We start from the raw sequence: 27,024 nt of genomic DNA, 5'->3' as shown, positions 1-27,024 counted from the left end.
GCTGGCTGGATGGCGAAACGTCTACGATAGGGATGCCCGGGTGTTGCGCATGTGTCTTAATTTCATCTTGTCGGTATTATATACCATTCTTGTACTACTACTACTACCACCACCTCTTCCTGCCTATATATAGCCGTCCTACTCCACTTCTGGTTAGTGTGACTTTGTCAATGGTCCAAGTCGGACCGAAACGTCGTCGTAAGCTTCTCTCTTTTATGTGCGGGTTATTTGTGTATATATATACACATATAATCACTGGACATGTTCCTAGAAGTGCTGCAGCTTGTGGGACTCTTTGAAAAATGGTGTTGTGCATATTGCTGTTTTACACTCCTCACACATGAAACGAGTGTCTCTGCATTTTTGTGGGTGGGTTGTTATGGTTGTGAAAGTTGTTGTGGCGTGTGGGTAGTTGAAGGTGGCCTTTGTTGTGGATGTGCTGAGTCAGCAGCATGGCTACCAGCCTGGGGTGCTGCTGGTGCCACATGACGCATTACACCACCACCTGCTGCTGCACGTATATTATCCATCCCAATTGTAACATTATCCATACTGTCTTCCCCACCAACCATGCAGTCTTCCCCACCAACCATGCAGTCTTCCCCACCAACCATGCTGTCTTCCCTACCAACCATGCTGTCTTCCCCACCAATCATGCTGTCTTCCCCACCAACCACATGGAAATAAGTCACTTGACTTTTTTGGGTTATATTAGGTTCTTTACACATATGCTGCTATGTATGATAATCTATGTAACTGCATTTGTGTATTCTTGAATAAGCGAGATGGCCCAGCACCAGAGGTGGAAGGTTGATGGTCATCTGGGTATTTAGCGCTATTTCTGGTATCCTGGACATTGCTTTCGGTCACAACAGAGGAAAGATAGACTTAGCCGAGAGATCACTGAATTAGAGCAAAAACTTAGGATATCATACCTCACAGAAGAAGTACAAAGGGAACAAAGGGCCATGCAGGTTATTGTAAGAAACCCAAAATATTTCTATTTCTATGCAAAATCCAAGCTAAGAACTACCTGTAGAATTCGACCACTACTGAGAGGAGACTCGTATACTGACGATGAACGGGAAATGAGTGAAATCCTAAAAGAACAATATGAGTCAGTGTTCAGCAACCCAGTAAATGACAGCAAGGTAGAAAATGCAGAAATATTTTTCACTTCAGAAGAAGGTCAAGCAGACCAACTAACTGACATTAGTACAAATCCCATAGTTTTCAAAAAAGAAATGGAAAACATGCCCACTCACTCAGCACCTAGATCAGGTTCATGGAATGCTCTGTTTATAAAGAAGTGCAAAGTACCACTAACACGAACCCTCAGTATTCTTTGGAGAAAGAACTTAGCTCTAGGTGAAATACTGGAGGCCTTAAAGAGTGCAGACATAGCTCCTTTGCATAAGGGAGGTAGTAGAGCACTAGCTAAAAATTACAGACAAGTAGCCCTAACCTTGCACGTCATAAAAATCTTTGAAAGAGTAATGAGACTGCAAATTACAAATTTCATGGAGCAGCACAACCAACATAACCCGAACCAGCATGGTTTTAGAGCAGGACCTGTATAGTCCTTGTGGCTTAGCGCTTCTTTTTGATTATAATAATAATAATTTAGAGCAGGACGATCATTGCCTGTCACAGCTGCTGAACCATTATGACAAAATTACGGAGGCATTGGAAGATGACCAATACGAAGATGTGATTTACACAGATTTTACAAAGGCGTTTGACAAATGTGATCATGGAGTGATAGCACACAAAATAAAAGCCATGGGCATTACAAGGAAGGTAGGCAGATGGATTTTTGGTTTCCTAACACACAGAATACAAAAAGTAGTAGTGAACAGGGCAAGATCCAGCATCAGCAAGGTCAAAAGTTCAGTGCAAGGTCAAAAGTTCAGTGCCTCAAGGCACTGTTCTAGCACCTCTGCTGTTTCTCATCCTCATAGCAGACATGGACAAAAACACCCAACACACTTTTATCATCATTTGCAGATGATACTGAAATAAGCATGAAAGTCACTACGGTAGAGGACACTGAAAAAGTACAGGAAGACTTAAACAAGGTTTTCCTGTTGGCAGTGGAGAACATGACGTTCAGTGGCAATAAGCTCCAGCTGCTTAGGTATGGAAAGAATGAACAACTCAAAAGGAACACTATATACAAAACTCAAGAGGGTCACCAAATAGAACGTAAGGAACACATAAAAGACCTAGGAATAATTATGTCAAACCTTTCTTTTAAAGACCATAAGAAGACAAAGATCACGACAGCCAGGAAGATGGCAGGGTGGGTATTGAGATCTTTCAAAACAAGGGAAATAATGCCGATGGTGACACCCTTCAAATCGCTAGTGCTCCCTCACTTAGAATATCACTCAGTGCTGACGGCCCCATTCAAGGCAGGAGAAATATCGGAGCTGGAACAAATACAGAGATTGTTTACGGCTCACATTGAGCCTGTAAAGCACCTGAACTATTGGGAATGCCTACAAGCCTTGAACCTTGAACATGTATTCATTGGAGTGGAGGAGAGAGAGATACATGATAATATATACCTGGAAGTTACTTGAGGGCCTGGTCCCAAATCTGCACACTGCCATAACAGCATACTGGAGTGAGAGATATGGGAGAAAGTGTAAAATAAACCCAGTGAGGAGCAGGGGTGCAGTGGGGATAATAAAGGAACACTGTATCAACATCCAGGGTCCCAGACTATTCAACATCCTACCAGAAGATATCAGAAACACGTCTGGAACAAGTGTAGAAGCCTTCAAGAGGAAACTGGACAAGTATCTTCACCAGGTGCTAGATCAACCAGGCTGTGATGGATATGTGGGGCAGCAGGCCTCCAGCAACAACAGCCTGGTTGACCAAGCAAGCACCAGATGAGCCTGGCCCATTGCCAGGCTCAGAGAGTAGATAAACTCTTGAAACTCTTCAAAGGTATATGCAAACTCCTCAAAACCATGAGATTCATCTTCACTGACACTTCCATCTGTGTTGGAACTATCACTTGGGAAGGGAAGAGCCAGAATTCACTGAGGTATTCCTTACTGCTAGGCATCGTGAAGAAGGCATACTGAATTGGTGCTCTCACAATGCACTGCGGCCTCCCCGATTTTTTTTAAAGTGCATTCACTGACCATGCATACCCATTCTCTTGTATGTAGGCCTAACAGCTTTCTCCTGTTAGATTTGAAGCCGCTAGAATTTTGGCGTAGTATTATGGGACCGACAGTAGTTTGCAGGCTGTAATATTACGGGACCGACAGTGAAAGGGTTAAGCAAGGCCCAGTACTGAATGTGGTTTTTGCCCTTTATTTCTCATTTGAAAAGAAATGTAGTAGACCATCGATTCACACGATCCTCTAACACACTTTCAATAATACACTATTGCAAAATAATTGTGGCATTTTATTATGAGCATGCCATGAAATTTGTCTAGCACAGTGCAACTTTATTTAAAAAATAGGAAAAAACCCATACAAGGAGGCAAGTAACTGCTAATTTCACTGTAGCTGCACATTGCTCTACCATTAATAGTCATTCACTTACCCTAGCTGTATTTACACAAATGCTGAAGGTGTTAGTGTTTTATATTAAAGTGTGGAATGTACAGTAAATAAACAGAAAGTGAAGGGATAATCTTGTGGCACCACCATGATATATGTCTGAATTTCTGAGGGCCACTACAGTATATAGTGGACCCTTGTTTTTCGTAATTAATTCATTCCAGAGAGTGTGACTGATATTGAAATTGACGATTTGCGAAACCATTTTCCCTATAAGAAATAATGTAAATACAATTAATCCGTTCCAGACACCCAGAAGTATTAAAACAAAATAATTTATTTACATGAAATATAGATGTACATACACAGAAAACAATGATACATAAAGAATTAAACATTAACAGCATAACACTTACCTTTATTGGCAATTCTTCTTAGTGTATGGAAGACTGGAGGAGGGGAGAGGTTGGATTAATTAATGTTTGGAAGGAAAATCCCCTTCCATAAAGTCTTCAGGTACCAAGTCCTTTTCTGGGGTTACTTCTCTTCTCTTCTTTGTTTCTTAATGCCACTAGGACCAGCTAGAGAGTCACTGCACACCTGTGGCACTAAATACTTGTCCAGAGATCTCTTGTTTCTGGCATCTCTTTAAAATTTCCCTAAAATGGGACAAGACTGTCATTGTACATGTTGCCGACACAGCTGGCAACAGCTTTGTCAGGGTGATGTTTCTTCACAAATCTTTCCATCCTACTCCACATTGCACAAATCTCCTTAATTTCTGAAGAAGGCACCTTCTTCCATCTCTCTCCCTCCTCCTCTGAAGCAACATGCTGAGCTATGGTCTGTTGCTGTACCAGCTGAAGCTCTTGCAGCTCAGTAGTGGTTAGCTCTTTGATGTGGTCCTCCACCAACTCTTCCACATCATCCTCGCCACTCACATCCAACCCCATGGAATTCCCCAATGCCACAATAGACTCCACAACTGGCATAGGGTCCTCAGGGTCAGCCCCAAATCCTTCAAAATCCCTCTTCTGGACACAATTTTCTCCAAGCAGAGTTCAAAGTCCTAGAAGTCACTCCCTCCCAAGCCTTACTTATAAGGCCTATGCAATGGAGGATACTGTGATCTTTCCAAAACTCTTTTAGGGTCAACCGAGTGTCTGAGGTCACATCAAAGCACCTTTGAAACATTGCTTTGGTGTAGTTTTTTTTAAAGTTTGAAATGATCTGCTGGAGAGGAGTGGTATTAGGGGGCAAGAACTTCACTGTGATGAAACCAAACTCTTCCACAATTAGGTCATCCAAGTCTGGAGGATGAGCAGGTGCACTGTCCATTAGCAGGAGGCACTTGAGTTCCAATTTATTTTCCATGAGGTATTTCTTACTCTGGGGTCAAACACTTTATTGAACCAGTCAAGGAAAATGTCCCTCGTGACCCATGTCTTATTATTAGCTTACCAAAACACACACAATTTACTCTTGATGATATTGTTTTTCTTGAACACACTGATACACTAGTATCACACTAGTGATACACTAGTAAAGGCTTCACTTTGAAATCCCCACTAGCATTACTACAAAACGTGAGAGTTAGCCTGTCTTTTATAGGCTTGTGTCCTGGCAGTGCCTTTTCTTCCTGAGTAATGAAGGTCCTCCTTGGGATTTTCTTCCAGAGTGGCCTGTTTCGTCACAATTGAACACTTGTTGGGGTTTGAATTGTTCAGTCTGCATGTACCCCTTGAATTCACTTATGAATTTTTCAGTCGCATTTTTGTCAGAACTTGCAGCCTCGCCATGCCTTATCACACTGTATATGCCAGTACATTTCTTAAATCTCTCAAACCAGCCTTTACTGGCCTTAAATTCACAAATATCACCACTCATTGCAGGCATTTACTTTACGAGATCATTATGCATCTACCTTGCCGTTTCACAAATACAGTGGATCCCTGACTTAGGATATTAATCTGTTCCAGAGAGCATATCGTAAGATGAAATTATCGTAAGTTGAATTAATTTCCCCATAAGAAATAATGGAAATCAAATTAAACTGTTCAAGACACCCAAAAGTATGAAAATTTTTTTGTTTTACCATATGATATATACATTTTCCTACACACAAAAAGAATGATACATGCACAATTCATATTGTGCATGTACTAGTGTACTAAATGAAGTATAAATGACACTTACCTTTATTGAAGATGTGGTGATGAGTGATGAGATAATGTTTGTGTCCTGGGAGTGCCTGTTCCTCCTAAGTAATGTAGGTCCTGTTTGGCAACCTTTACTGGCCTTAAATTCACCAATATGAGTACTAGTTCCAGGCATTTTTTCCTATTCACCTGGGTGTTAATCAACTGGTGTGGGTTGCATCCTGGGGGACAAGATTAAGGACCCCAATGGAAATAAGTTAGACAGTTCTTGATGACACACTGACTTTCTTGGGTTATCTTGGGTGGCTAACCCTCTGGGGTTAACCACTTGACTGTCGGCAACCCCAGATCCTAAGGGTGTCTCTTGGTGTCGAAAAATTTTTGATAAAAGAAAAATTATTTTTTCTTGTGAAATGATAGAGAATCTGTTCTCGATGGTAATGACACCAAAAGAATGAAATTTGATGGAAAACTTATGGAATTATGCTTTCGCAAAGTTAGCGACCTCGGCGATATTTACGAATCGATGATTTTACCGACTTTGAGCCCTATTTTCGGCTTATTCCATTGTTCCGGTCAACCAAACTTATAGCTATTTCTTTAGAACTCCATTTGTTCTATCGATTGAGTACAAGCAACTCCCTATTTACCAATTTCAACTACCCAATAACGTGGTCAGAAATTTGCAATTTGGCCAATTTCACGCAAATTAAAAAAATATGCCAATTTCAAAATAGGGTCCAGAATGAACAATGCAGACATTCCTGGCTCTAAAATAACATTTTTTTTGTTCATCAGTCACATCTCCTGGCCCCTCTGATATTACTCTTGCTTCTATTTTGAATTTTTATTCAAACAAAAAATAGAAGATTTACTGTTATGCAGACTAATGCAATATTGTAATAATTGTATAAATAATGTCAACCCATTCATGACTGCATATTAGAATTACTAGTTGGACATTTATTGGACAGTGACATCATTTGTTTACTGTTGAACATCGGCAGAAATCAAACATTTCTCCTACTTTGAGCCCCATTTCAAGGTTCTTTTCATAGTAAAACCAATCAAAGTCACCTCTATTTCTGTAATATATTTTCCATTCTATCAAATGATACAAAGAAAATGAGAATACAACCATAAATACTATACAAAAATACACCACAAAGCCGGTGTTTTAATCCAAAAATACGGTCGGAGTTTTTTTTTCTTATTATGCAATGGGTGCTGCAGGAAATTTTTTATTATGGTGCAAACTGACCACACAGACCCATTCTCTCACATGTGGGCCTACCAGCTTTCTCCAGCTTGAGTTGAAGCCGCTAGATTTTTTGAGTATATGTACGTCAAACATGGTGGCTCGTAAGACGTATATGTATAACTGAAACAGTCAAAGGGATAATTGTTTCTCGGTATTCTCGATAAGCCACACCAACAACATCTTCGAGTAGTACAGCTGACTGTGGTACGATTGTATTTTGATAGTACAGTAAGGCCCCACTTTACGGTGTTTCGCCTTACGGCGCTCCGCTAATACGGCGATGTCAGATTATGACCAAAATTTGCTATACGGCAAGCGGTCTTTTAAATACGGTGCCCCCCACCTGGTTTGTTTACATTTTCCGTGACCACATCTATTATGTCAGGAAACTTTCCAAAATTTCAAGTGTTTTAAAGTTACTGCATATTTTATATGTGCTCTGATAATTATACTTATGTGTACCTGTACCTAAATATACTTACACACTGTGCTGGTGTGCAGGTACACATTAAAATCGCTAAGTGTCTCTACTCATGACGCCAATACTACGTAATAATAATCACTCTTGGGCACACTAAATGTCTTATTTTACATCAATATAGGCATTTTCATTAATTCATCTATGATATTTTCCTCAAAATTATATATGAAACCCATTACATAGCATATAAACATGATACATACACTCAATAAAAATTGATGTAAATATGAGATTTGTTTACAAAGCAGCTGTGTAGGTAGTGTCGGAAGAATTACGTTTTCTCTAGCCAAACACTGGGGGGTAACTAGAAAAATATTCTTTTCGTATGCCTTTACTCTATGTATAGCAATTCACGAGCCTTGTTGAAAAAAAAATAGTATTATTATTATTATTAATATTAATAATAATATATTTATTATTAATACTAATACTAATACTAATAATAATATTATTATTATTATTATTATTATTATTATTATCTTCATTCACTAAAAATTGTGTGTTGCTGTTTGTTTATTCTGAACTAACTTGTACACAATGTAAGAGTACGTATTTGCATTGTGAGGTAATTATTATTAAAATAAAAAAATATTGAGGTAAATGTTTTACAAACTCTTACAAATGGACGTGAATGAACTAAAAGTAGACACATATTAATACGCATTTATTTCGCCTGAGCAAGTGATCGTCCACTACCTGTTCAGTTTGTGTTCTTACATTGTCTCAACTCTGTATCTCGTTCTCTCTCTCGTTGACTCTTTCATTAACTAGTTGGCTTTCATTGACGATGGCGTCTAAGGTTAGCTGTAATAAAATGAGAAGTCGTAAGCCTCTTGCTTTAAGTGCCAAGTTAGAGGATGATGGTGTGCCATTCTGATTTTATTCAATAAACACCCTGCCACTCACCTCTCACACATTAATATTAATATTTTAAGGTAAGTAATAAGTGTACTCTGTGTGTATCTTACCTTTTATTGTGTTTTTAATGCCTATTTCTATTGCTAACTTAATATAAGTTAGTGTAAACTTGTTGTCTGGCATTTATTGCATATTTTATATGCTCTGATAATAATACTTGTGGAGCCGGGTGGAGGGACAACATTACGTTTTCTCTGTTCAGCCATCAGAGAAAACGTGTATGAATCTGCGTTCGGCCCAGCCACTCCCCCACTCCGCTTTTGTTTACAATTTTTGGCATGAATTATTCATTACTTCTACCTTCGTTTATGATGGCATCTAAAGGTAGTTGTTAGAAATGATTAAATTCAGTGAACAAGGCATGTCGATGTTAATAATATGGCTCTGGGCCACAGTGTAGGTAGCCGGTAGGTGTAGCCCAGGCTACACCTACCGGCTACCTACACTGACTTTATACAAATAAATACTACTCACCTCTCTTCCTATATTAAGACTTCACATATTTTAAGGTAAATAATGAGTGTACTGTATGTTTATTTTACCTCTCTGGGATGTTTTAAATATCGTATATTAAGTATGAGACAGGGAGCCAGTGCTACCTACACCTGGGCTACCTGCACCTGACTTCCTACAAATAAGTACTACTCACCTCTCTCCCTACATTAAGATTACAAATACTTTAAGATAAGTAATGAATTTACTGTGACTGTATTTTACTTTGTGTGTTTTTAATGCCTAGTTCTATTACTAACTTAATATAATTTAGTGTAAACTTGTTGTCTGGCATTTATATGCATTTATAAATGGAAAAAAATGGCATTCTGCCTTCCGGTGATGTCTGCTTTCCGGCGACAGCCTGGAACCTAACCCGCCGTATAAGTGGGGCCCTGCTGTATTTCTCACCTTTTTACCACAGGGTTGGCACTAGAAGCTTTCTTTGGGCCCATGGTGGCTAATTTAGCAGTTAGAAGCACTGAAAACACTGGAATAATACAGAATTTATCGAATGTATGTGTACAACCGCTGGCTTGTAAACAGTGTCATGCTAGCTCAGCTGATGGGCTCAGGCCAGACGGATCAGACGGCCGGGTTCGGGACGAATGATATAAGTCGAATTTTTCAACCTAGGTCCGGGTCAAATTTTTATGCTGACAAGCATCGTAAGTCGGTTTTATCGTAGGTTGAGGCCATCCTAAGTCGGGGGTCCACTGTAATCGACTGCATGAGACTATCTTCTTCTAATTGTTTCTCGTTGAGCCACACCAACAATAACTTCTTGACATCTTTGAGTACATACTTGCAGTCTCATTTTTGTGAGCATATATATCCCCTTTGCAACAGCAGCTTCCTTGATTTCCTTTTTCTTGGCCACGATGGAAGCGATGGTTGTATGTGGTTTCTTATACATCCTGGCCAGCTCTGCCACATGTAAGCCACTTTCATACTGTTCAGTAATGTTTTTCTTGAATTCTGTCGTATTTCACACTTTCACCAAAGGCATGGCACTAGGTTAACCTCTCCTCTTTTAATGTGCCTATAAATTTCTCTTTTCTCCCCCCTGTTAACCCATTTGGGATTGTTATTATTTAACCTAATTTCTTTCTGGGGAATATATTTACAGTGGTACCTTGAGTTATGTACAGCTCCCAATTTGAACAGTTATGTAAGTGTATTATTGTAAGTGCTTTTGTAAGTGTACTTTTAGGGATCTGAAACAGACTAATCTAATTTACATTATTCCTTATGGGAACAGAGTCATTCGGTAATGGCACTCAAACAGCCTTCCGTAATGAATTATGGCCGAAACTCGACGTACCACTGTACTCTGAGCGCGTTGTACATTAAGAAAAGAACCACAGACACAGATCCCTTCATAATCATAAGTATGATTATTGTCAATAAAATCATCAGCTATATTGCCCAATCGAGATTAGCAAGGTGCTCCCTAAGTCCACTATAATTGGCAGAATAAAAATTGGGACTTTTATCATATTATCCTTATTCTCACACTCCCAGGTAATATTAACCCTTTGACTGTTTTCGACGTATAAATACGTCTTACGAGCCAATGTTTCTGACGTATATATACTCAATAATTCTAGCGGCTTCAAATCAAGTGGGAGAAAGCTGGTAGGCCCACATGTGAGAGAATGGGTCTGTGTGGTCAGTGTGCACCACATAAAAAAAATCCTGCAGCACACATTGCGTAATGAGAAAAAAAAAACTCTGATCGTTTTTTTGGAATAAAACGCCGACTTTGAGGTGTATTTTCGTATAGTATTTATCGTTGTATTCGCGTTTTCATGGTCTTAGGTGATAAAATGGAAAACATATTACAGAAATAGAGATGATTTTCATTACTTTTACGATGAAAACGACCTTGAAACTGAGCTCAAAGTAGCGGAAATGTTCGATTTTTACCAATGTTCAAGAGTACATAAATCACACCACACGTCCAATACACGTCAACTGGGGAGTCTAATATTCTTTCACTAGTGCACTGATATTATTTATACCATTTTTACAATAATGCAGTCGTCTGCATAACAGTAAATTTTGTATTTTTTTGTATGAATAAAAAATCAAAATAGAAAGCAATAATAATATAAGAGGGGCCTAGAGATGTGACTAATGAACAGAGCATATGTTATTTTAGTGCCACGAATGTCTACCTTGTTTATTCTGGACCCTATTTTGAAATTGGCATCTTTTTTATTTTGCGTGAAATTGGCCAAATTGCCAATTTCTGACCACCATATTGGGTAGTCCAAATTAGTAAATGGGAGGTTTCTTGTACTCAGCTGATAGATAAAATGGAGTTCTAAAGAAATAGCTATGAGTTTGGTCAACTGGAACAATGGAATTGGCTGAAAATTGGGCTCAAAGTCGGCGAAATCGCCGATACGCATATGTCGCCGAGACCGCTAACTTCGCGGGAGCATAATTCCACGAGTTTTCGACCAAATCTCGAACTTTTGGTGTCATTACCATCGGGAAAAGATTCTCTATCATTTCATAAGAAAAAATAATTTTTTTTTTTTTTTCAAAAATTGAGCGACATAGAATGACAGTTTCAGAGAGGGGCCTGAAACAGTCAAAGGGTTAAAGGTAATTGGTTTGTGATCACTTGCACCAAGTTCTTCAGTGACTTGCAGATTATTTACGAATGTTTCTTTATTTGATGAGACTAGGTCGAGCAAATTATCACCTCTGGTAGGCTCTGTTACACACTGTTTCAGAAAACAGTCCTGAACTACTTCCATAGAGCCAGTGGACTCCAGATTACCTGTCAAAGAAGTCCAGTCAATTTGACTAAAGTTAAAATCCCCTACTTTTACTAAGTTATTGTGTCTAGAAGCCCTAACAGTTTTGTCCCAAAGAAGTCTCCCTCTATTGTGATCCAAGCCTGGAGGTCAGTGTATTACACATAGAATTTGCTTTTCTTGACATAGAAACTCTACCCGAACAGATTCTGTTTCTGATCTGTCTATTTTTATACCTGTTTTTATGAGACAGTTTATATTTTCTTGTACTTATAATACAATTCCACATCCTTTCCCATTATATCTATTTACATAGAACAGCTTAAGCCCTTGAATATGACACTCAGCAATCATATCCCGACTCTTTAAATTATACCATGTTTCAATTATTACAATGACAGCAAAGTTCCCAGCATATGCTACCAAGCGTAATTCACTAAATTTATCTCGGGCACTTTGACAGTTAGTATAAAATACATTAATATGTTTTTTCTTGTGAACCTTTTTTCTATTCAGCTTTTCTTTTACACAATTTCTGTTATTATCATTACCCCGTGTTACTCGATGACTGTTATTGTTAAGATTTTTTATATCAAAGCCTAAATCAATATTTTGACATTCATTATTTTCCATTCCTAAACCCATACCTCTAACTAATCCTAGTTTAAAGCCCTAACAACATCCTCAACTGATCTAGTGAGAAAACCCACACCTGCCCTGGATAAGTGAACCCCATCCCTGGCATACATGTCATTTTGGCAATAGAAATGGTCCCAGTTGTCAATTAATGGTACTCCATTATCCTTAGTGTTTGTCCAGCCAGCAATTTATACCATTCACTCTGGACAGCCATTCATTTCCAAAACCCCTTCATGGCAAAATGCCACATGTAACTGGGCTCCCTCCCTTCTTCCTAATAATGTTTATTGCTGCCCTATACCTTCTAAATCCTCACTTCTGTGCTTGTCTACATCATTACCTTCAGCATTGAGGCAAATAATAGGACTGATCCCATTGCTATACATGATGATGTCAAGCCAGCTAACAATATCCTCTATCCCAGCCCCAGGGAAACACACCTTTTGTCTCCTACTCCTATCCTTCATGCAGAAGGCTCTATCCATGTACCTAAACTGACTGTCCCCAACAAGCACAATATTCTTACCTTCCTTGTTGTTCTTTATTGTGTCGTTCCCAGTAGTCGACTTAGATTCATCTGGTAGCACAGAGAAAGAGTTCGAAGTTTACACAGCAGTCTCTTGCTTCATCATTTCTACCTCTCCATTTGTCCTCTTGATCTTCAACTTCGTTCCATTCTGTCTGGCTACTGCCCACGTTCCTTTCTTGACCTGAGGACTCACAAGAGGAGGAATACTACGAATCCTCTTGTTTTCCTCCGTCAATCGCCATATCTCAAGCTTAGCAACCCTTAGTTCCTCCTTATGCTGCTGGTAAAGTTGCTTAGTGGACTGTATCTTGGTTCAGTCCCCAGAGAGTACACTAGACATGCTTTCACTGAGCAAGGTACAGGTCACCACTGACTTGGTTCAGTCCAGAGAGAGCACACTAGACACGTCTTCTCTGAGCAAGGTACAGGTCACCACATGTGTAGACATCATCAAGAGAAAACTGGGCAAGTATCTTCACCAAATGTTGGGTCAAACAGGCTGTGATGGATATGTGAGACAATTGGCCTCCAGCAACAACAGCTTGATTGACCATGTTAGCACCAAACAAGCCTGGCCCGTGGCCAGGCTCTGGGAGTCGAAAGACTCTCAAAACTCATCAAAGTTATATCAGAAGCATGTGTGTGGGAATTTTCATCTGAGTTGCCTCCAGGGGTTTTCTACGTTATAACATTTGCTACATTCTACTATTTTAAATATCTTAAATTGAGATCACCAAGCAACAAGATATTTGGGGCTGTGGTTAGAAGATTTTCCAGTCAATTTTCAGAAGCTGTTCTTTGAATTATTGGAGAGTTGCAGTCGGTGGCTTATACGTAACCACAACCTTTAGCCTGGTGGCTAAAGCTCCCGCTTCACACGGCGAGGGTCCAGGCTCGATTTCCAGCAAGATTAGAAACATTGGACATTTTTCTTTACACATGTTGTCTGTGTTCCCCATCAGTAAAATAGGTGCCTTGGAGTTAGTCTACTGGTGTGGGTCGCATCCTGGGACAAAGCTGACCTAATTTGCCCGAAATGCTCTGCATAACAAGCGGCTTTGTATATAGTAGTATGTCATTGATATCAGCTACGCCTGTATACCTTGTACATGTACTTGCAGAAATAAAGATACAGTATTACTATATTACTATCACAATGACTAGGTTTTGGTTCCCAGTCTTTACTGCCAAAACTCTAACTACATCATTTAGTGTGTTTAGTATTTCTGAGCAAATAAGCAATTCTGTGACATACAGACCAACATCCCCTTTGTTGCCTGTACTTTCTGCCTCATCTTAACTCTCTGAGGGTCCAGACCTCCAGTCTGAGACTTGTCCACAGAATCCAAGAATTTTCAACAAAAATTTTTATTTTTTCTTATGAAATGGTAGAGAATCATTTTCTGAGGTAATAAAACAAAAAGTACGAAACTTGATGGAAAATTGAAGAATTTTGCTGCATTAGTGATATTTATGCATTGGCTATTTTACCCACTTTGAGTCCTATTTTAGGTCAGTTACACTGTTCTAGTTGACCAAATTCTTAGCTTTTTCACTAGTATGCCTTCCATTTAAGCGATTGAGTACAAGAAACTGCCCAGTCACCTACTTCAACTACCCAATAAAGTGATCAGAAATGGTAATTTGTCCAGTTTCACACAAATTTCAAAATACAGTAGGGCCCCGCTTTACGGCGTTTCGCTTTACGGCGTTCCGCTAATACGGTCATTTCAAATTATGACCAAAACTCGCTATACGGCTCCCCCCACCTGACTTTCTAATACGGTCACCGCGCCCCACCCGGTTTGTTTGCATTCTCTGTGAGATCCGTAAGCACTAAGTGTCTCCATTTTGTCTGGAAGCTCTAAAATTTCAAGTGTTTTTAAAAGTTATTTAATATTTTATATATATTCTGATAATTATACTTATGTATACCTGTACCTAATAAACTTAAACACTGTGCTGGCATGCAGGTACACAATAAAATCAGTAAGACTGTCTTATGTCTCCTGATGTCATATTAGTAATGATAATAATAATCATCGAGTCTCATTAAATGTCGTATATTACGTTAATATACACATTTTCGTTAATCCATCTACGATATTTTTTCAAAATTATATAATAAACACAATGCATAACATATAAGTATGATAAATACACCCCACAGTAGAATAAATAAACATAAATATGAGATGTGGTAGCAGATGACTTGCACAAATGATGCCATATTAGAAATAATAATAATAATACTCACCGAGTCTTAATAAATGCCGTATATTACTTTAATACACACATTTTCATTAATCCATCCATGATGTTTATTTCAAAATTATATAATAAACTTGATACATAACATATAAAGATGATAAATGCACTCCACTAGTAGGTTGGTAGACAGGAACCACCCAGGGAATTACTACCGTCCTGCCAGATGACTGTGAAACAGAAACCTGTAACTGTTTTCCATGATGGTAGGATTGCAGGTTTCTTTTTCTGTCTCATAAACACGCTAGATAACAGGGATATCTTGCTACTCCTACTTACACTTTGGTCACACTTCACAGACATGCACATGCATATATATATACATACATCTAGGTTTTTCTCCTTTTTCTAAATAGCTCTTGTTCTTCTTTATTTCTTCTATTGTCCATGGGGAAGTGGAAAAGAATCTTTCCTCCGTAAGCCACGCGTGTCGTTTGAGGCGACTAAAATGCCGGGAGCAATGGGCTAGTAACCCCTTCTCCTGTAGACATTTACTAAAAAAGAGAAGAAGAAAAACTTTATAAAACTGGGATGCTTGAATGTGCGTGGATGTAGTGCAGATGACAAGAAACAGATGATTGCTGATGTTATGAATGAAAAGAAGTTGGATATCCTGGCCCTAAGCGAAACAAAGCTGAAGGGGGTAGGGGAGTTTCGGTGGGGGGAAATAAATGGGATTAAATCTGGAGTATCTGAGAGAGAGCAAAGGAAGGGGTAGCAGTAATGTTCAATGATAAGTTATGGAAGGAGAAAAGAGAATATGAATGTGTAAATTCAAGAATTATGTGGATTAAAGTAAAGGTTGGATGCAAGAAGTGGGTCATAATAAGCGTGTATGCACCTGGAGAAGAGAGGAATGCAGAGGAGAGAGAGAGATTTTGGGAGATGTTAAGTGAATGTATAGGAGCCTTTGAACCAAGTGAGAGAGTAATTGTGGTAGGGGACCTGAATGCTAAAGTAGGAGAAACTTTTAGAGAGGGTGTGATAGGTAAGTTTGGGGTGCCAGGTGTAAATGATAATGGGAGCCCTTTGATTGAACTTTGTATAGAAAGGGGTTTAGTTATAGGTAATACGTATTTTAAGAAAAAGAGGATAAATAAGTATACAAGATATGATGTAGGGCAAAATGACAGTAGTTTGTTGGATTATGTATTGGTAGATATAAGACTGTTGAGTAGACTTAAGGATGTACATGTTTATAAGGGGGCCCCAGATATATCAGATCACTTTCTAGTTGTAGCTACACTAAGAGTAAAAGGTAGATGGGATACAAGGAGAATAGAAGCATCAGGGAAGAGAGAGGTGAAGGTTTATAAACTAAAAGAGGAGGCAGTTAGGGTAAGATATAAACAGCTATTGGAGGATAGATGGGCTAATGAGAGCATAGGCAATGGGGTCGAAGAGGTATGGGGTAGGTTTAAAAATGTAGTGTTAGAGTGTTCAGCACCCACCCACAGGAAAGTGGGTGCGGGAGGGAAGAGGAGCGATTGGTGGAATGATGATGTAAAGAGAGTAGTAAAGGAGAAAAAGTTAGCATATGAGAAGTTTTTACAAAGTAGAAGTGATGCAAGGAGGGAAGAGTATATGGAGAAAAAGAGAGAGGTTAAGAGAGTGGTGAAGCAATGTAAAAAGAGAGCAAATGAGAGAGTGGGTGAGATGTTATCAACAAATTTTGTTGAAAATAAGAAAAAGTTTTGGAGTGAGATTAACAAGTTAAGAAAGCCTAGAGAACAAATGGATTTGTCAGTTAAAAATAGAGGAGAGGAGAGTTATTAAATGGAGAGTTAGAGGTAGTATTGGGAAGATGGAGGGAATATTTTGAGGAATTGTTAAATGTTGATGAAGATAGGGAAGCTGTGATTTCGTGTACAGGGCAAGGAGGAATAACATCTTGTAGGAGTGAGGAAGAGCCAGTTGTGAGTGTGGGGGAAGTTCGTGAGGCAGTAGGTAAAATGAAAGGGGGTAAGGCAGCCGGGATTGATGGGATAAAGATAGAAATGTTAAAAGCAGGTGGGGATATAGTTTTGGAGTGGTTGGTGCAATTATTTAATAAATGTATGGAAGAGGGTAAGGTACCTAGGGATTGGCAGAGAGCATGCATAGTTCCTTTGTATAAAGGCAAAGGAGATAAAAGAGAGTGCAAAAATTATAGGGGGATAAGTCTGTTGAGTATACCTGGTAAAGTGTATGGTAGAGTTATTATTGAAAGAATTAAGAGTAAGACGGAGAATAGGATACGACAGGTAGGGGGTGTGTGGACCAGGTCTTTACAGTGAAACATGTAAGTGAACAGTATTTAGATAAGGCTAAAGAGGTCTTTGTGGCATTTATGGATTTGGAAAAGGCGTATGACAGAGTGGATAGGGGGGCAGTGTGGCAGATGTTGCAGGTGTATGGTGTAGGAGGTAGGTTACTGAAAGCAGTGAAGAGTTTTTACAAGGATAGTGAGGCTCAAGTTAGAGTATGTAGGAAAGAGGGAAATTATTTCCCAGTAAAAGTAGGCCTTAGACAAGGATGTGTGATGTCACCGTGGTTGTTTAATATATTTATAGATGGGGTTGTAAGAGAAGTAAATGCGAGGGTCTTGGCAAGAGGCGTGGAGTTAAAAGATAAAGAATCATACACAAAGTGGGAGTTGTCACAGCTGCTCTTTGCTGATGACACTGTGCTCTTGGGAGATTCTGAAGAGAAGTTGCAGAGATTGGTGGATGAATTTGGTAGGGTGTGCAAAAGAAGAAAATTAAAGGTGAATACAGGAAAGAGTAAGGTTATGAGGATAACAAAAAGATTAGGTGATGAAAGATTGGATATCAGATTGGAGGGAGAGAGTATGGAGGAGGTGAATGTATTCAGATATTTGGGAGTGGACGTGTCAGCGGATGGGTCTATGAAAGATGAGGTGAATCATAGAATTGATGAGGGGAAAAGGGTGAGTGGTGCAGTTAGGAGTCTGTGGAGACAAAGAACTTTGTCCTTGGAGGCAAAGAGGGGAATGTATGAGAGTATAGTTTTACCAACGCTCTTATATGGGTGTGAAGCATGGGTGATGAATGTTGCAGCGAGGAGAAGGCTGGAGGCAGTGGAGATGTCATGTCTGAGGGCAATGTGTGGTGTGAATATAATGCAGAGAATTTGTAGTTTGGAAGTTTGGAGGAGGTGCGGGATTACCAAAACTGTTGTCCAGAGGGCTGAGGAAGGGTTGTTGAGGTGGTTCGGACATGTAGAGAGAATGGAACGAAACAGCATGACTTCAAGAGTGTATCAGTCTGTAGTGGAAGGAAGGCGGGGTAGGGGTCGGCCTAGGAAAGGTTGGAGGGAGGGGGTAAAGGAGGTTTTGTGTGCGAGGGGCTTGGACTTCCAGCAGGCATGCATGAGCGTGTTTGATAGGAGTGAATGGAGACAAATGGTTTTTAATACTTGACGTGCTGTTGGAGTGTGACCAAAGTAACATTTATGAAGGGGTTCAGGGAAACCAGCAGGCCGTACTTGAGTCCTGGAGATGGGAAGTACAGTGCCTGCACGCAAGTCAGTGATGGAGTGAATGATGGTGAAAGTTTTTTTTTTTGGGCCACCCTGCCTTGGTGGGAATCGGCCATTGTGATAATAAAAAAAAAATAAATATAAGATGTGGTAGCCAGATAACTTGTACAAGTGACGGCAAGAATAACATTTTCTCTAATCTAACATAAGAGAAAATGTGTTGCTGGGGGTAACTGTAGAAAATTATTCCTTTCGTATGTATGTAAGTTTATTCAGGTATACACAAATAGTTACATAGATTATCATACATAACAGCATATGTGTAGTGAACCTGGGATAACCCAAAAAAGTCAGAGTGACTAATTTCCATTGCCTTCACTCGGAGCGTCATTTCTTCTCAAAATGATGTTACAAGAGAATGAGAGTGTTCTTCTTTATTTATTGTACCGTATCAATGTAGAGACAACTTGTACACAATGTAATTTGCACACAAACCAGACGTGTACACTTTTTTTTGTTTAAAAAAAACCTTATGTTCGCCTGGTTTGTTTACATAACTCTGCGCCAGTCCTCTCTCATGCACTCATTCTCTCTCTCTCATTTATTCGTTTTATCTCATTTACTTACTCCTGACCCTACATTAAGACTACAAATATTTTAAGGTAAGTAATGAGTGAACTGTATACAGTGGACCCCCGCATAGCGATATTAATCCGTGCAAGAGAGCTCATTGTTATGCGAAATTATCGTTATGCGAATGAATTTTCCCCATAAGAAATATTGGAAATCAAATTAATCCGTGCAAGACACCCAAAAGTATGAAAAAAAAATTTTACCACATGAAATATACATTTTCCTACACACAAAGAGAAGGATACATGCACAATAGTAGAGTAGTACATGCACAATATATATTGTGCATGTACTACTCTACTAAATGAAGAATAAATGACACTTACCTTTATTGAAGATGCAGCAATGACTGATGAGACACTGTGTCCTGGGAGTGCCTTTTCCTCCTGAGTACTGTAGGTCCTGTTTGGCATTTTCTTCCAGAACAGGCCTTATCACACTGTGTATGCCACTACGATTCTTAAATCTCTCAAACCAACCTTTGCTGGCTTTAAATTCACCAATATGAGCACTAGTTCCAGGCATTTTTCCCTGTTCACCTGGGTGTTAGTCGACTGGTGTGGGTTGCATCCTGGGAGACAAGATTAAGGACCCCAATGGAAATAAGTTAGACAGTCTTCGATGACAATGACTTTTTTGGGTTATCCTGGGTGGCAAATCCTCTGGGGTTAATTGTTTCTTGGTATTCTCAATAAGCCACATCAACAACAGTGCTACAGCAGCAGCAGACGATGCTACAGCAGCAGCAGACGATGCTACAGCAGCAGCAGACGATGCTACAGCAGCAGCAGACGATGCTACAGCAGCAGCAGACGGTACTACAGCAGCAGCAGCAGCTGATGGTCGTACAGCAGCAGCAGCAGCAGCAGCTGACGGTGCTACAGCAGCAGCAACAGCTGACGGTGGTACAGCAGCAGCAGCAGCTGTACCACCAATAGTAGCGATGGTTGATTGGGGTTTATTATACAACCTGGCCAGCTCGGAGACACGCACTCCACTTTCATACTTATCAATGATCTTTTTCTTCATCTCTATAGTAATTCTCACCCTTATTGCTGTAGGGTTGGCACTAGAAGCTTTCTTGGGGCCCATGGTCACTTATTTTGCAGATAAAATCACCAAAAACACTGTAATAATACGAAATGTTCCGATTGTATGCTTGGATGTTACCGCGGAGGCTGGCTGGTAAACAATGCCACCGGCGGAACATGTGAGCGTGGCTCAGGCTGCACATAGACGCGTCTCAGACGAACAGCGTTGAGCGGGTTTTTTAGCGGTATGCAAGGCAAAATCTTGGCGATAAAATGTAGCAGTATGCGGATTTAACGTTATGCAAGGCCAACGGTATGCGGGGGTGCACTGTATACATTTTATCGCTCTGGGATGCCTAACCCTTTGACTGTCGCTGCTGTATATATACGTCTTACGAGGTACCGTGTTTGACGTACAGTGGACCCCGGTTAACGATATTTTTTCACTCCAGAAGTATGTTCAGGTGCCAGTACTGTCCGAATTTTTTCCCATAAGGAATATTGTGAAGTAGATTAGTCCATTTCAGACCCCCAAACATTCACGTACAAACGCACTTACATAAATACACTTACATAATTGGTCACATTCGGAGGTGATCGTTATGCGGGGGTCCACTGTATATATACAGTGGTCCTCTGCTTTTTGTAGTTCCCGGCAATCGTAAAATTCGCCAATCATAGGGGTATTTTCGTATAAACATGGACTCGCTTTTCATAGGTTGACTCGCAAGTCGTAGTTCGTCCGCAACACGTACGCACGGCGTGGGCTAGGGTGGCAGCCAGTCTGGCATTGTTTACCAGTGAGCGAACGTCTCCTCGCGTGCTCCAGCGAAATATTTCATAATATTCCATTTATTTTAGTGCTTGCAAGTACTAAATAAGCTACCATGGCTCCAAAGAAAGCTCCTAGTGCCAAGCCTGTGGTAAAGAAGGTGAGAAATACAATTGAATTTAAGAAAACCATCATTGAGCAATATGAAAGTGGTACAAGTGTGGCCGAACTGTCCAGGATGTTTAATAAGAAACCCTACACAACCTTATGTTCCATAGTGGCCAAAAAAAATGAAATAAAGGATGCTGTTGTTGCAAAGGGAGTAACTATGCTGACAAAAATGAGATCACCAATACTGGAAGAGGTTGAGAAGTTATTATTGGTGTGGATAAATGAGAAACAATTAGCAGGAGATACTCTTATGACTTGGTTTATTTGTGAAAAGGCTAGGCAGTTGCATGAAGATTTGGTAAAGAAATTGCCTGCAACTAGTGGTGAAGTGAGTGAATTTAAGGCCAGCAAAGGCTGGTTTGAGAGATTTAAGAACCATACTGGCATACACAGTGTGGTAAGGCATGGTGAGGCTGCCAGTTTGGATCACAAGGCGGCTGAAAAATATGTGCATGAATTCCAGGAGTACATAAACAGTGAAGGACTGAAACCTGAACAAGTGTTCATTTGTGATGAAACAGGCCTCTTTTGGAAGAAAATGCCAAAGAGGACCTTCATTACACTAGAGGAAAAGGCAATGCCAGGACATAAGCCTATGAAAGACAGGCTGACGCTAATGTTCTGCGCTAATGCTAGTGGGGATTTCAAAGTGAAGCCATTACTAGTGTACCATTCTGAAAATCCCAGAGTGTTCAGGAAAAACAATGTTATGAAGAGTAAATTGTGTGTGTTTTGGAAATCTAATAGTAAGGCATGGGTCAAGAGGGAAATTTTCGTCGAGTGGTTCAATGAAGTGTTTGACCCTAGTGTGAAGGAGCATCTCCTGGAAAAGAAATTGGATCTCAAGTGCGTGCTAGTAATGGACAATGCACCTGCTCATCCTCCAAACTTGGATGACCTAATTTTCGAGGAGTTTGGGTTCATCACAGTAAAGTTCTTGCCTCTGAATACCACTCCTCTCCTCCAACCCATGGACCAGCAGGTTATTGCAAACTTTAAAAAACTCTACACAAAAGCAATGTTTCACAGGTGCTTGACTGTGACCACAGACACTCACTTGACCCTAAGGGAATTTTGGAGAGAACACTTCAGCATCCTCCACTGCATAACCCTTATAGGTATGGCTTGGGAGGGAGTGACTACCAGGACTTTGAACTCTGCCTGGAGAAAATTGTGGCCAGATTGTGTCGACAAGAGGGATTTTGAAGGATTTGGGACTGATCCTAATGAGCCTATGTCTGTTGTAAAATCAGTTGTGGCACTGGGGAGTTCCATGGGGTTGGATGTGAGTTTGGAGGATGTGGAAGAATTGGTTGAAGACCACAATGAAGAGCTCACCACTGATGAGCTGCAAGAGCTTCAGCAGGAAGAGCAACACACAGCAGCTCAGAATCTTGCTAGAGGAGGAGGAAGAGAGATGGAAGAAGGTTCCTTCTTCAGAAATTAGAGAGATTTTTACTATGTGGGGTAAGATGGAAAGCTTTATGGAGAAACATCACCCTAACAAGGTTGTTGCAAGCCAGGTTGGCAACATGTACAGTGACAAAGTCTTGGGCCATTTTAGGGAAGTGTTAAAGAGACGCCAGAAACACAGCTCTCTCCACAGTTATTTTGTGAGGCAGGACTCCAGTGACTCTCAAGGTGGTCCTAGTGGCATTAAGAAACAGAGGAGAGAAGCAACCCCAGAAAAGCAAATGGTACCTGAGGTGTTGATGGAAGGGGATTCCCCTTCCAAACTATAAACAATCCACTCTCTCTCCTCCTCCAGTCTCCCATACACTAAGAAGAATCTCCAATAAAGGTAAGTGTTATGCTGTTAATGTTTCACTCATCATTTCCCATTGTATTGTTTATGTACTACATGTATATTTCATGTTAAAAATTTTTTTGTTTTAATTCTTCTGGGTATCAGGAACGGATTAATTGTATTTACATTATTTCTTATGGGGAAAATTGATTCGTAAATCGTAAATTTCGTTTATAGTAACGGCTCCAGGAACGGATTAATTACGAACAACGAGGGACCACTGTACTCATAAATTCTAGCGGCTTCAAATCAAGCAGGAGAAAGCTGGTAGGCCCACATGTGAGAGAATGGGTCTGTGTGGTCAGTGTGCACCATATAAAAAAAATCCTGGAGCACACAGTGCATAATGAGAAAAAAAAACTCCGAGCGTTTTTTTTTTAATTAAAATGTCGACTTTGTGGTCTATTTTCGTACAGTATTTATGGTTGTATTCTCGTTTTCTTGGTCTCAATTGATAGAATGGAAAACATATTATAGAAATAGAGGTGATTTTGATTGATTTTACTATAAAAAGAACCTAGAAATGGAGCTCAAAGTAGGGGAAATGTTTGATTTTTGCCAATGTTCAAAAGAAAACAAATGATGCCATTGTCCAATAAATGTCCAACTAGCCATTCTAATATGCTGTCATGAATGGGTTGATGTTATTTATACAATTATTACAGTATTGCAATAGTCTGCATAATAATAAGTCTTCTATATTTTGTTTGAATAAAAATTCAAAATAGAAAGCAAGAGTAATATTAGAGGGGCCTGGAGACATGACTGATGAACAAAGAAAATGTTATTTTAGAGCCAGGAATGTCTGCATTGTTCATTCTGGACCTTATTTTGAAATTGTCGTTTTTTTAATTTTCGTGAAATTGGCCAAATTGCAAATTTCTGACCACATTATTAGGTAGTTGAAATAGCTAAATGGGCAATTTCTTGTATTCAATCGATAGAAAAAATGGAGTTCTAAAGAAATAGCTATGAGTTTGGGCGACTGGAACAAGTGAATTAGCCGAGAATTGGGCTCAAAGTGGGCGAAATCGCCGATTTGTAAACAGCGCCGAGGTCGCTAACTTTGCAAGATCATAATTCCGTCAGTTTTCTATCAAATTTCGTTTTTTGGTGTCATTACAATCAGGAAAAGATTCTCTATCATTCCATAAGAAAAAATAATTTTTTTTTTTTTTAATTTTGCGACACCAGGAGACACCTCAGGATTGGGGGTTGTGACAGTCAAGGGGTTAAATATCATAGAATAGTATGTGTGGGTGGAATGGCCTGGTATGGTAGCCCGGCTGACTACCATACATACAACACTTGATTTTTTACAATAAATACTACTCATCTCATCCTAGATTAAGACTACAAATATTTTAAGATAAGTAATGAGTAAACTGTATATGCATTTTATCGCTCTTGGATGCTTAAATGTAATAGAATATTATGTGGCCTGGTATGGTAGCCCAGCTGACTACCATACATACCACACTTGATTTCTTACAATAAATACTACTTGTCTCATCTTAGATTAAGACTGTAAATATTTTAAGGTAAGTAATGTGTGCACTATGTGTGTATTGTACTTTTTTATTGTTTTTTGATGCCTGGTTCTATTGCTAACTTAATATATGTTAGTGTAAACTTGTTATCTAGTGTTTGTATGCAGTTATAAGTGGAAAAAAAGGGTGTTCCACTTTACGGTGATTTCCGCTTTACGGTGGTAGCCTGGAACCTAACCTGCAGTATAAATGGGGCCCTACTGTATTCCAATTTCAAAATATGATCCAGAGTAAACAATGCAGGTATTCCTGGCACTAAAATAATATTTTCTCTGTTCATGAGTTGCATTTCCAGGCTTTTACACATGAATACCATTTTGATTTTTCATTCACACAATTTTTATTCACACAAAAATAGAAGATTTACTTCTATGGAATATTGTAATAACTGATAAATTAATATCATTGCCTTCGTTTGTGTATATTAGACTCATCAGTAGACGTGTATTAGATGCGTGATTTGATTTGTTTACTTCTGAATGTAGGCAGTAATCGAACATTTTGAGCTCAATTTCAATCTATTTTCAGTTCTAAAACCAATTAAAATTTTCTCTATTTCTGTAATATATGATCCATTCTATCAAATGAGATTAAGAAACCGTGACTACAACCATAAAAACAAAACGAAAATTCACTGGAAAGTCGCTGTTTAACCCTTTGAGGGTCGACAGGCCCTCTCCGAAACTCGTTCTCAGGGTCGGCCAAATTTAAAAAAAAAAAAAATTATTTTTTCTTATGAAAAGATAGAGAATCTTTTCCCGATCATAAAGACACCAAAAGTTTGAAATTTGATAGAAAACTTACGGAATTATGCTCTCGCAAAGTTAGCGGTCTCGGCGATGTTTACGCATCGGCGATTTTGCCCACTTTGAGCCCCATTTTCGGCCAATTTCACTGTACTAGTCGACAAAAAACATGAATATTTCGCTAGAACTCCATTTTTTCTATCGAATGGGTGCAAGAAACCACTCATTTATGAAATTCAACTATCCAGTACAGTGGTCAGAATTTAGCAATTTTGCCAATTTCACACAAATTTCAAAAGATGCCAATTTCGGAATAGGGTCCAGAATAAACAAGAAAGACATTCCTGGCACTAAAATGACATTTCCTCTAGTCATTATTCACGTCTCAAGGCCCCTCTTATATTCTTTTGCTTTCCACTTTGAATTTTTATTCTCACAAAAAATATAAGATTTACTGTTATGCAGACTACTGCATTAGTGTAAAAAATGGTATAAATATTATTGGTGCACTTGTGAAAGAATATTAGACTCACTAGTTGACGTGTATTGCACGCTTGGCACGATTTGTTTACTTTTGAAGTTTGGTAAAAATCGAACATTTCTGCTACTTTGAGCTCAATTTCAAGGCACCTTATTTTGTAAAACCAGTCAAAATCATCTCTATTTCTGTAATATGTCTTCCATTCTATAAAATGAGACCAAGAAAACTAGAATACAACAATAAATACCATACGAAAATACACTGCAAAGTCGCTGATTTATTCAAAAAAAATGGTCAAAGTTTTTTTTTCTCATTATGCACTGTGTGCTGCAGGATTTTTTTTAGACTGTGCACACTGACCACATAGACCCATTCTTTCATATGAAGGCCTACCAGCTTTCTCCCACTAGATTTGAGGCCGCTAGAATTTATGAGTACTAGTACGTCAAAACCCCCTACGCGTAAGACGTACTAGTACGACGAAAACCCTCAAAGGGTTAAAACCAAAAACACAGTTGTATTTTTTCTCATTATTTACTGTGTGCTGCAGGATTCTTTTTATATGGTGCACACTTACCACATAGACACATTCTCTCATGTCTGGGCCCAATTTTACCACTCACAGCTTATCTGAGTGAGCTGAACTCAGCGCCATAGAACAACGGCACAGACCCTCAAGTGGTTAATAAGTTGTACTATGGTATCCATATTTTGTTGTCAAAGTGATCTTTAGTGTGGGTTTCTGTTGAAACCACAAATATTGCATTTGACTCTGTGAGGAGTCCACTGATGAACGATACTTTGTTAATAGTTGATGGCTTTAGACTCAGTCATATTGCTTGTTGGGAGGCTTTATTTGTTGGCACTAATAGCCTGTTCTGGAGTGGGAGACACTGACTCTGCCTCCACTCCAGCAAGGTTCCAAAGTGGTGTATTTGTCATTTCTTGCAGTTATTTCTTTAAAAAATCTCTTGTGATTGTGTTGTTGTGGGTGATTGAGGGGTAACTAGTTTACATTGTTTTTTTACAGGTGTGAGGCACTAGCTGAAATAATTTGGTTGAACCGGCACCAGATAAAAGAATGTGAGCGACACCAAACAAAAATACCTATAGCACCACCTGGAGGTGTTGATATGCTTCCCACTCTCAACTCCCACATCACCCGCCTCTTGTCTTCTCTTGTCACAAGGTGAGTCGTTCTGGTACCTTTTTTTTTTAAACACATCAGCCGTCTCCCACCAAGGCAGAGTGACCCCAAAAAAAACATTCACCATCATTCACTCATAATCACTGTCTTTACATAGGTCC

General features: G+C 39.4%; 1 protein-coding gene across 1 annotated transcript in view; it reads left to right on the top strand.

Annotated features, from left to right (window-relative positions):
* Stat92E (Signal transducer and transcription activator Stat92E) overlaps positions 1-27,024 on the top strand; it is a gene marked incomplete in the record, with an annotated part of 406,006 nt that overhangs the window by 138,134 nt on the left and 240,848 nt on the right. The window contains 1 exon segment of the mRNA XM_070091941.1: positions 26,747-26,905. Within this exon segment, the coding sequence (XP_069948042.1) occupies positions 26,747-26,905 (159 nt within the window).

Source organism: Cherax quadricarinatus, chromosome 37, assembly GCF_038502225.1.
Source record: "Cherax quadricarinatus isolate ZL_2023a chromosome 37, ASM3850222v1, whole genome shotgun sequence".
Taxonomy (NCBI): domain Eukaryota; kingdom Metazoa; phylum Arthropoda; class Malacostraca; order Decapoda; family Parastacidae; genus Cherax; species Cherax quadricarinatus.
This window is presented reverse-complemented; position numbering and strand designations above follow the sequence as displayed.